This window comes from Formica exsecta, unplaced genomic scaffold, assembly GCF_003651465.1.
Source record: "Formica exsecta isolate Colony F162 unplaced genomic scaffold, ASM365146v1 scaffold87, whole genome shotgun sequence".
In the NCBI taxonomy this organism is placed as follows: domain Eukaryota; kingdom Metazoa; phylum Arthropoda; class Insecta; order Hymenoptera; family Formicidae; genus Formica; species Formica exsecta.
This window is the reverse complement of record NW_021853642.1, coordinates 52,231-63,770: the sequence shown is the minus strand read 5'-3', so window position 1 is coordinate 63,770 and position 11,540 is coordinate 52,231. Positions and strand designations below refer to the sequence as shown.

The 11,540-nt window shown below is 30.6% G+C and overlaps 2 protein-coding genes across 2 annotated transcripts in view; both read right to left on the bottom strand.

The window, feature by feature from the left end:
* The window catches only part of LOC115244800, a 13,077-nt gene extending 8,556 nt beyond the window's left edge, over positions 1–4,521 (bottom strand). The window contains exons 1-2 of the mRNA XM_029822742.1: positions 3,846–4,521; positions 202–321 (exon numbers count right to left, since the gene is read on the bottom strand). Of these exons, the coding sequence (XP_029678602.1) occupies positions 202–321; positions 3,846–4,043 (318 nt within the window). The 5' untranslated portion in view covers positions 4,044–4,521. The remainder of the gene's footprint in view (positions 1–201; positions 322–3,845) is intronic.
* A 2,790-nt stretch (positions 4,522–7,311) lies between these two features.
* The window catches only part of LOC115244785, a 15,137-nt gene continuing 10,908 nt past the window's right edge, over positions 7,312–11,540 (bottom strand). Inside the window, exons 4-9 of the mRNA XM_029822724.1 lie at positions 8,943–9,222; positions 8,693–8,809; positions 8,530–8,620; positions 7,706–7,851; positions 7,449–7,581; positions 7,312–7,382 (exon numbers count right to left, since the gene is read on the bottom strand). Coding sequence (XP_029678584.1) covers positions 7,332–7,382; positions 7,449–7,581; positions 7,706–7,851; positions 8,530–8,620; positions 8,693–8,809; positions 8,943–9,222 — 818 coding nt within the window. The 3' untranslated portion in view covers positions 7,312–7,331. The remainder of the gene's footprint in view (positions 7,383–7,448; positions 7,582–7,705; positions 7,852–8,529; positions 8,621–8,692; positions 8,810–8,942; positions 9,223–11,540) is intronic.

The window sequence follows — 11,540 nt, the reverse complement described above, 5'->3', positions numbered from 1 at the left end:
TTTTATATATATATATATATATAAGAGTGGTTTATATACCATTTTTATATATGTATAACAATATATAGAAAAAAATGTATGTACAAAAATTTATTTGACTAAAATATTTTTCTCTCTCTGCTGTTTGATGTATATGTTGAGTAAACCGTCAACTTGTCAAGTCATCTTGTAAACACTCTACTTTGTAAGTCATTTACTTACAACTTCGATATTGACACAGAACATGTTATATTTTATCACAATGACAGCAAAGCTAGATGCGGAAGATAAAACTTGGACGACAAAATCCGGGGTACATTTTTGTGAAATAAATGGTGTACACTGTAAATAGTAATTTTACTTACGAGTTTGTACTAAAAAATTATTTTTCTAAAATCATAAACGTACTCGCACACATGCATACACAAATTTTTTATTTTATATTGTTTATTTTTATTTAAAGTTATTAAATTTATTAAAAGTTATTAACAAAAGAATTTCCACGATTCATACATAATTTTCAGACACCATGTATATTTAATAGAGCGTAACTTAGAACATTTATTCATTTATGTGTAGTAAATGGAATGCGTGTGCGGGGGAGGTTAGTTTTTTTCGGGGTGAGAGTGCAGGGGAAGGGGCGGAACCCTTCCCCGTCCAGGTGTTCGATTTATTATATGTAAATAAATAAAGGTGCTAAGGTACACTATATTTAAGGCCATAGCACACAAAAAAACTTAAGCAGTAAGACTTAAGACTTAAGAATTTCATCCATACGGAATTTCCAGCGTTGCTTACGTTTCAACATGGCTGCCTTACTGTTCGATCGTGATTGGTCAATTCGCTTACGTCTTAAGTTTTACTGCTTAAGTTTTTTTGTGTGCCACGGCCCTAAATGTATATGGTATTATAATAATTACGTTTTAGTCATAGACATATAGAATGGACTGAGTGTTGCGATAGACAAACGCGCGCTCGCTATAGAAAGAGAGGTACTACATGGGGGGTCTATTTTGCCTATTTTCCTATCATCTCATTGGTGATTTTGTCCCCCTCCATATAGAAAATTATCAATGAGATGCTAGGAAAAGAGACAAGCATAGGTCTCCCATATAGTATCTCTCTTTCTACAGCGGGCGCGCGTTTGTTTATCTCGCAATGCTTAATCCAGTCTATATATCTATGGATTTAGTAAACTTTTTTGTTAATAACTTTTTAATAAACAACGAACGACGATAATTAAAATGGCAATATAGATAAAATTTTGGTTTCTTAATAATAATAAAAATTTATATACAGGATATTCCCGGGTTAAATGGCCAAACTTGAAATATGAATTTAGGACCTTAAAACAAGAAAATATTTTCCTCTGGAAATATGCTCGCAAACGCTTTGTTCAAGAGATATTGACTTCTGAAGTTATGAACTATAGAAACGAATAATTTCGAAATAATCTAGGTTTATTCTATTTATTGCTGTACAATAATCAATACGGCATGCAGCGTTAGCATTTCCGTCACAGAACCCATATAAATATACCATATCGGCATATTCACTAATCGGATACGTATGAGGCATGATTGTACTAGTTTATTCCACGAAAGCATTCAACGAACTAACAATTATTTGATATGAATGTAAGGAGCTTTGTTTACAGTGCAAACATAAGCCTGTCAATGACCTTCGATCTTGAAAACAAAAATGAAAAGAAACATTTCGAAATTATTCGTTTCTACAGTTCATAACTTTAGAAGTCAATATCTCTTGAACGAAGCGTTTGCGAGCATACTTCCAGAGGAAAATTTTTTCTTGTTTTAAGGTACTAAATTAATATTTCAAGTTTGGCCATTTAACCCGAGAACACCCTGTATATATACATATATTAATTATTTTAACTATAAAATTAAACCATAAATGCAAATACCTATGACTATATACAGTTATGATTTATAGTTAATACAATTTTATTCCAATCGAAATTGTAAAATATTTAAGTTATATCATTCAAAGGTGAGAGAAGGCAATTAAGAGCCAGCGCGGTAATTTGTGCGCAAATTTTATTATAATCAAATTATATTAACATAACAAAATAGCGAAGACTTAATAATAAAAAGCGATTGCGTTTTGATTCTTTTTTTGATCATCTTCAGTGCAATTACAAAGTAAATAAAGAACAGAAACCGAGCTGTTCAAATGTGATGTCAGAAATGAATCGCAAACATATGATTACAAAAAATTACAACAAACAAGAATGAGTCGCACATGCTGTCAAAAGACAAATGCTACATCAAACACTTGAGACAGACTGTCAAGTCTTTTCATATCGCACATAACATAAAGAAAATAAATATAGAGAAGTATTTACAAATAAGATGACATGACGTTTAAAGTTTCGGTAATTTACCGATTACATTTGTATAAATATATATGATATAAACATTCTGTGACTGTTCGTAAATTGAGGTTATTTTCATTTTTTTTTTTTTTTTTTTTTTTTTTTTTTATTTGCATTCTAATATACATTATTTCAGAAATTAAGTGTTTTCTAAGCAAAGGTTCATCCAAAATCTCAAGACCGTCCCAATCAAAATCATGATTGCATTCTAATATATAATCTGTTAAAACAGAATGGTTCGTGTTTCATCTAATATAATTGCGATGCTCAGATATTCTTGTGTATAACTGTTGGCCAGTTTGACCGATATATGAAGCATTATAATTACTGCAATTAATTTCGTAAACAACATTGCTGCAAAAAAATTTAGGGAGGGTGTTTTTGTGTACTTTAATATAACTGTGTAATTTATTAAGATTACAATAAAACAATCTGGCATTAAGATCCTTAGTGACATTATTATATCCCGTTCGAATATAGAGGGATGTATGGTATAGTGAAGTAAAAAAAAGTATCATCCTTTGATATTGGATTAATATTTATTTTCCTATTCTTTGAATTATTGAATAATGTTTTAAAATGTGTCTGAAAGGTTTGAAAGATGAGCTTCAATGGATAACCATTATCAAGCAAAATTTTTATAACTAACTCAATATTCATGAAATAAAACTTCGTATGTGAGAGTAAAAATTCTCTATCAGTGAGACCAATAATTGTGCCTTTTTTCTGATAAAAATGTTGGGGAAAAAAGTTTAAATATTTTCCCGAAAAAATTTGGTTTAAAACCAATCATATATTATATAGTTTTTATTTAAAATCATGGTGATATCCAGAAAATTTAATCTATTGTTTGTTCCCATTTCCAGTGTAAATTGCAACTTAGAAATAAATAAATTTAAAATATTCAATGTATAATCGATCAAAGAAGACGGAATAGCAAGAACAATATCATTCACATATCTAAAGTAAAAAGGAAGGGAGAGGGGGGGTAAACTTTAATATCTCAAGTGCTTTTTTCTTTCAATTTTGCAGTACAATATCCGCAATGATGGGGGACAGAGAGGAGCCCATGGATGAATCAAAGTTTTATTAATAAATAATACCATTAAATGTAAAGAAAATTGAATTTAAAATAAATCTAACTGCTAAGAGAAATTAAGAAATTAAGAAATTCTACAATTATCGGAAATATAATTCCATCTATCCAAAACACTGTCGCCACATCAATAGGTATATTAATAAATGACGTTTAATGAAATTAGACTTTTAAACATAATCTGATGTAAGTAAGAAGCTAAGTGATAAATCTTAATTGTTTCCCTCACCGTATGATACATTTGTATGATACATTCGTAAAAGCCTTTATTGTTTCAATTTAATTTTAATTTATGTTATATATGTGGTATAGGACTGCTCTTTTGTATGCTTGTAATTTCTTATATATTAATAATATTATTATATTAGAGCTTACCTGAAAGATAAGACTTGTCATTAAAATAGTAGACAAGAAAATAAATTGAAGTCGAGTTAGGTTCGATTGCTTATAAGGCCATAGGCCAATAGCGAGCAGAAGAATCCTATTCAGATTAAAATACTGAGTCTCGAGACGAATCATTTTCTTGCGACGTCTAAAACGTATATGGTAGTGAAGTAACGCAAGTATACACATCCCTTTCTTTATCCATTGATCGACCAGGTATTTTATTCTTTTTCTCTTCTTGTGTAAATTTTGACACAAATTGCATATAATTTCGTGTAATTCACAAAGCGCCGATACAACTATAGAACGCGGCAAAAGTAGAATATACAGAGTTTAACAATGTTTCTCGCAATAAAGTCCCTAATCATGCGATCGATATTTGATAGCGGAGTAATTTCAGGGTGTTATTTAGGAAAATTGGTGTTATTTAAGAAAATATATATATAAAGAGAATTTCTTGCGCGGAAGTCGCACATGCGTATTCGCAACTTCTTTTGTATCGCAGATTTACACCTTTCATTCTATTGTCCGCACTCATGACGTACGTTTGGTCTTCGAGACGAATGTCATTCACTTTTGAGAGCGAGAACGGGCCTTTCTGGTAAAGCTCATACTATTTAAACTAGTGATAAGATCTTTGTGCATGCTATTTCTGTCAAACTTTTAATTAGCAATCAACGCGATGAAAATTATCATTTTAAAAGCTAAATATCAACATGTTACAATTACCAACTATTACTTTGTATGTTTACATAATTCTTTATTACTTACGTCACTTTGATCAACAAAAGATTTAAATTTATAAATTCAAAAATGCTAGCACTAAAAATAAATTAGACATATAAAAATAATATTTGACGTCACAGTTTAATTGTTTAATATTTAACGTGTCTTATTAATATCTATAAATCGCATATACAAAAAATCAAAATGCTTAAAAACAATAACGTTAATCAAATCTGTTATTTGATGTACAATAGCATATACAGGAAGTCCCATTTTAAATGCCGCAGACAAATATCTCGAAAAATATGGAAGATACGGAAAAATGTTTCAGACAAAAGTTGCATGGTTTGAAGGGGGACACATGATGAATGATAGACTTGACCTTGAGTGACCTTTTCAAGGCCAGCTTTTGAGTTATTTTATATCTTAATCTGATATATTTTGATATAAAAACTAAAATATCTTATAAAATATTTAGTTTTTGATAATCTTACCGTAATACTTTCATGTACAAAATAATGAGACAAAACAATTGGTATAAAAAAAAATAATTGTTTTTAAGAAAAAGTATGTAATGATTTACAATGTATTTTTTTTTAACAATTCTTTTTTTTTACACTAATTGATTTGTCTCATTATTCTGTATATAAAAGTATTACGGTAAGATTATCAAAAACTAAATATTTTACGAGATTTTTTTTTTATATCAAAATATATCAGATTAAGTTATAAAATAACTCAAAAAATACTTAATAAAAAAATACTTTATTAGTATTTTGAAAAGCTCTCGAAATAAGCTACAAGAATATGCAATGAAAAATGGGGGGTTCCATTTAAAGAAACATCGATCGCATTGACCTGGCCTTGCAAAAGTCACTCAAGGTCAAGTCCATATTTTCATCATGTGACCCCCTTCAAACCATGCAACTTTTGTCTGAAACATTTTTCCGTATCTTTCATATTTTTCGAGATATTTGCCTGCGGCATTTAAAATGAGACACCTGTATAATAGCTAATTTTATGTCATAATACGATAAAAAACTAAAGGCTCCGAAAAATTAAAACTTAATAATCAATAGAAATAATAAGAAGCTTTTGAGCAAAAGATGATATCAAACTATGTAGTATAGTTATCGAGAACGGTAAAAATAGCGAATAGGGGATCCAGCCCCAATGACCTTGATCTTGACATATGTTATCAAGGACATAATTCTAATGAATTTATTAAGACCTCAATGGTACAAAGATACGCGAACGTTTCGGTTCTTTTTTTGGACCATCTTCAATGCGTAAAAAGTTAAGATATATAAGTAAAGAGACAGCGGAAATCGGTGTTAAAAACAGGAATCGATAATAAACTCTCAGACATATACCGGAATATATGAGATAAAAAACTGAGAAGCTGTCATTGTAGCCAAGATGTTTGACTTTAACTACCTTCTCGTCTAGTCAATTAAAGATTTTATTGTATCTAGTTAATTTATTTATATTATTTTTATTTTTTATTTTTATTTATTTTAATTTATTGATTTTATTATCTGACATATGTTACAACGTGCTTTTTTATTGAACGTGCTGCATTGATAGTGCTCGATATATATTGACATGCGTTTTAATACTACATTAACGAGTTTGGATGACGGATCTCATCCTATCCTATGTCCTACTGTACTCCACGGTCATCCAGCCATGGAGGGATACGTCCAGTAGATGACGGGCTATATTTTAAAAATATAAATTTTTAAATGGGAGATAGTACGATTTCCGTGGCGCCTAAATTTGAGCATGGATTTTTCATAAATGGACCATTTAGAACAAAAGTTCAAGAGTGGCAAAAGTTGCTATCACTCATAGTTTTTGGGGTATAAACTTTATTTAATTGTAACATTTGCGAAAAATGGGTAATTAGGCAGTATAGGGGAGACAGCTCCGATGACCTTGACCTTGATATATGTTGTGAAAGACATGACCCTGAGTAACTTTTCCTTATAACTTAATCGGCGGTCTTTTATAATTCTTGAGATATTTGAAGTTAAAGTTAGATTCGAAATGAAAATTTGGTTTGAGTTATATAATGTAACTCGAACCAAATTTTAGTTTTAAATCAGAAATAGGTTTGGGTTAAGTTATATCTTCCGGAAGTAGAGCCCCCCCTCCCCCCGTAGGGGGAGGGCGGAACTCACTGTGTCTACGCATATATGTACTTTACAACGCGAAGCGAAGTTTATTTTACAATTGTTGTGTGGGTGGGATTTTTATTGGGGGAAATCCGTTAAATATAACAGTAAGTTAATGCACTAAATATATTCTTTTTTAAATGTACATAGTATCAGAAAATTTTGTTCAATTACTTTTTTGGGTTTGTTTGGGTTTCGGAAATCGTATTAGTTGTTTATGCGAGTTATTTCATTTTTTCGAATGTTAGTTTAAATAAGAAACTATGAGTGATAGCAACTTTTGCCATTCTTGAACTTTTGTTCTAAATGGTCCATTTATGAAAAATCCATGGTTAAATCTGGGCGCCACGGAAATCGTACTCGAGCCTTTAAATGTCTTTTCTAAATATATTTTTTTATCTTTAATTAAATATTTATTTTCGGAAATATCTTATGATTATTCAAATACAAACTATGGGATTAATAATAAATCACTTTTAACTTTTGAATATAATATAATTGTAATATTAAAATTTAGTTAACTAAATTTTTGCCGGATTATAATTTATTTGCTATTATTTTTCTTCTTACCTTATTATTGCGTTGAATATATAACAGTAAAATAAGAAACCGAGGCTTTCACTAGCTGTAACGTTTATTTATAATATGTTGCCTCGTATGTATATTTTCATAATATATTTATTATATTTACCGTAGCGAAACATTCCAACGATCCAACAAATAGTCCACTGACACCTACAGTAAAATCTTTAGCCCTTTTTTGCAGCAGAAATAGTATCAGTTTTTGTACATGTAACGGAGCTTTATGCCACTGAACGTCATACCTACGCAGTCATGTAAAGATAGATTCGTATATTTTTACGCGACAACATTGTCCTCTTTGCATTTAATAAAACATTCTTGAAGATGCAAGTTTTTATACAATTTATCTAAAACAATGTTTCTTACACGGTAGCAAAGAAGTCATTATTGTGATCTGTTATATCCTGCCCAACATAATTGGCTACAAACATGTATATGATACAAACAGTTACAAATATAAAGGGAAGTAAAATTTCCTTGACATCATCTCCGTATGATGCGATGTGAAAAATCTAAAACAAGATCACGGTTGTAACGGATTTGCATCTGCATTTTTTACTCTTTTTCTCTAAACATTATTCACGATAAAGGTTATTAATTGACGAATGAATACGATTGATCTATATAAAGATAAGTATCGTATATTTTACAAAATCAAAGATATCAGCAAAAAAAATAGAGAGAATAAGGACAGAGAAAGAGAGAGAGAGAGAGAGGGAGAAAAAGAGAAAAAATACATTTTTTCTTAATATAAAGTACACACAAAATAACGTGAAATATATTGTTGCGTCCCTGCGGGTCGTCTAAGGCGGTTATTCATGAATCTGCTTTCGTCTCCGCCGGGAGAACGTTGCTAAGCGTTGTTGTTAAACAACGTCGGACATCTTGGGAGAGATCGGCCATCTTGAGTCTCGCGACGGATGTCATTCCGGGCGGACGTATTTGAGATTACGATTATCGTTATTACCCGTTCTGTGTTCCTTGTTCATTTGTGTGTTTTGTGTTATTATTAAAGTTCCTTTTGTTCTTTTAAAAGAGTGTTAATCATTTACGTCGCGGTACGCGAGTGCCGTTTGTGTCGCGCGTGTTCGAGTATTATCGAAGTCGACGCGCGGACGCAACAATATTATTAAGTATATTAAGTACTGTTTCTGAAAATAGTGAATATTAAGATCTAATACGAAACTTACACGAAAGAGATTAAGACTCAAAGAGACCACTCCGACTATTATTAAACAGAACAACATTTTCTCAATTTTGGATACCAAAAGTTTGGATAATCTTTAAAAACCAAAAATATTATTAGAAATATTATATACTTGTATATATATATTGTCGAATAGAGATACTAACTTCATAGCTTGCCGATGGATATTTACGGCACTAATTATTCCTTTAAGTAATAAATTTATTTTTTTTGGTTGAATATTTCCTAATGTATTGATAGATATTGCACGTTTAATACGATGACTGCAATTAATATACTTATCAAACTGTATCTTTTTTCTGTCTTCGTAACATAAACACTAGACTTATTCAAGATAACAATAGAATTTTGTTTAAAATTCGAAACTTCGTAATTATTTCTATGTTTGTTTCTCACCTGGAAATTCTAAACATACTACACGTATATTGGAGATACGCAATAAGCGTTGTTCCTATTCCTACCATTGCAGTTGCACCGATACAGTACGATACATTAATATGTAACAGAATCCAATAGAAATATGTTTCTTGATTGATGAAGTATTCCATTGTAATCGGTAAGCTATGCGATCGAGATACGTTCATTGGTAATATAATATCCAGGAGTTTCGACCAAAACTCAGATAAGAGCAAACATGAGCACAGGATAAGAGCACATACGCTGCAAAAAACATATACTAAAAGTGTTAAAGAGCAATTGTTATTCAAATTTTTGTCATATTATTTTTCAAAGTTGGTTTATGCTATTTCAAGCTTGTTCATGCATTATATATTTTAAAATATTGTCATTACCCAAATGTGATCAATTTTTATATTGTGTAATTGATTGTACACATTTAAACCTTTTCTACACAATTTTATTTGATTTACTATACAGGGTGTCCGACAAGTAAGTGACCAAACGAAAGGTGGAGGTAGATTGGGTCAAACTGAGTCGGAAAGTCCTGAACCATTTTTTTTTAAACCGCTTAATAAAGGAATTATTATTGAGTAAAATCTGGTCAATCAGCGCCAACCTTTAGCCGAGCGCACGTCGATGAGCCGCACACCGTGAAGTGTGCGCTGCCGCATACTACCAAGCGCGCGGCTCACCGACGTGCGCCCGGCTAAAGATCGGCGCTGATTGGCCAAACTTTACTCAATAATAACTCGTCTGGCCAATCAGCGCCAACCTTTAGCCGGGCGCACGTCAGTGAGCCCCGCGCTGTGAAGTGTGCGCCGCCGCATACTATCAGGCGGGCGGCTCACCGACGTGCGTCCGGCTAAAAGTCGGCGCTGATTGGCCAAATTTTACTCAATAATAACTCCTTTATTAAGCGTTATAAAAAAGAATGGTTCAGGACTTTTCGACTCAGTTTGATCCAATCTACTTCCACCTTTCGTTTGGTCACTTACTTGTCGAACATCCTGTACATGTTTATTTGATATACACTTGTTACTAGAACCGTAAATAGCAAAAACCAAATTGTTTTTTTATAAAGTATTGTTTTTTTAAAAAGAAACAAACCTTGTTTTTTTTAAATATTTTTTTCAGATATTTTTATTTTTATATTTTGATTATTGCATAAGTTGATTTTTTATAATTTTTAATTTTTTGGATGATAAGTTAGAACTAACCATTACTATTTTAAATGTAGATCGCGCTCCAATTGGCTATATAATTATGTAATTAATATTTCTAATTGGGTAAATTTTCCAAAAACAAATTAAAATTGAAGTTAAAGAAATTGTCTGTATCATAAATAAAAAAACACGGTTTTTGTATCTATCATAATTTATAATTTTATTTGTAATTTCCATTTGTAGTTTTTAATAATTTTACATTTGTAGTTTTTAAAAGTGTATTTTAGTCATTATTTTAATATAATAAAGAAACTATAAAGTTTTCTTATATTTCTAATTTACTGTTTTAAACGTTATTTTAAAAAAATAATGATATTTTTGCGATTAATGTGATATCAGACACAACATAATTTAGATAATTTTCAATTAGGTTAACTGAATATGATCGGAAACATGTCGTGTTTGATGTAATTTGCCGCAAGGGTCTCATTAATTCATTAAAATTAATTTCCGAAAAGATAAGTTAAAAATATAAGAACTTTTTTATTATATTAAAAAAAATATGACGGAAAATAATATTATATTTTAAAAAATAATGAAAAAAAATCACATTTGTTTTCTTTTAATAAAAAAAGCATGTTTTTTCAACATTTGTTCTCTATTTAAAAAAACAGTTTTTTAAATCTCTATTTGTTACCCATCATTATAAATGCATATTGCAAGTGCATTGTTCCCCTCAAAACCATACAATTTTTGTTCAAACCGTTTTTCTCTAAAATGCTTAGTTTTTGAAAGAAAAGGGGTGTACGGGTGGTCTAGGACACTCTGTATGTTAGGGTGGTCGTTAAAAAAAAAATTATCGCTGGCGCCCCCTAAGAATAGTAATTGATAAAAAAAAAGTTTTTTAAAACCTCAAGTCTGTAAATTAAAGTGAACAGGTGCCTCTTGAAAAGAGAAGTTTGGAAGATGTTTTTTTATTTTTGCTTTGTTAATTAGCTGTATCAGGGCCGCGTTTGAGAACATCACCCTTGTGCACACGAACGTAGTTTTATTTTGGTTCAACTTTCAGTAAATAACAAAGATAGAACGACGCTCGATGCACACAGGTGATGTTCTCGAACGCAGCCCAGCAGTCAAGAAAATTTTTTTTGGTATGATCGATAAAAAAATTCATTAAAATTCGATTGTTCTGTCACACTGCAAAAAAAAATTTCTCAACTGCTGATACAGCTAATTAACAAAGCAAATATTAAAAAAAAAAATCTTCCAAACTTCTCTTCTCAAGAGGCACCTGTTCACTTTAATTTACAGACTTGAGGTTTTACAAAACTTCTTTTTTTATCAATTACTACTCTTTTAGAGAGCGGCAGCGATAATTTTTTTTTTAACGGCCACTCTAATATATATATATATATATATATATATATATATA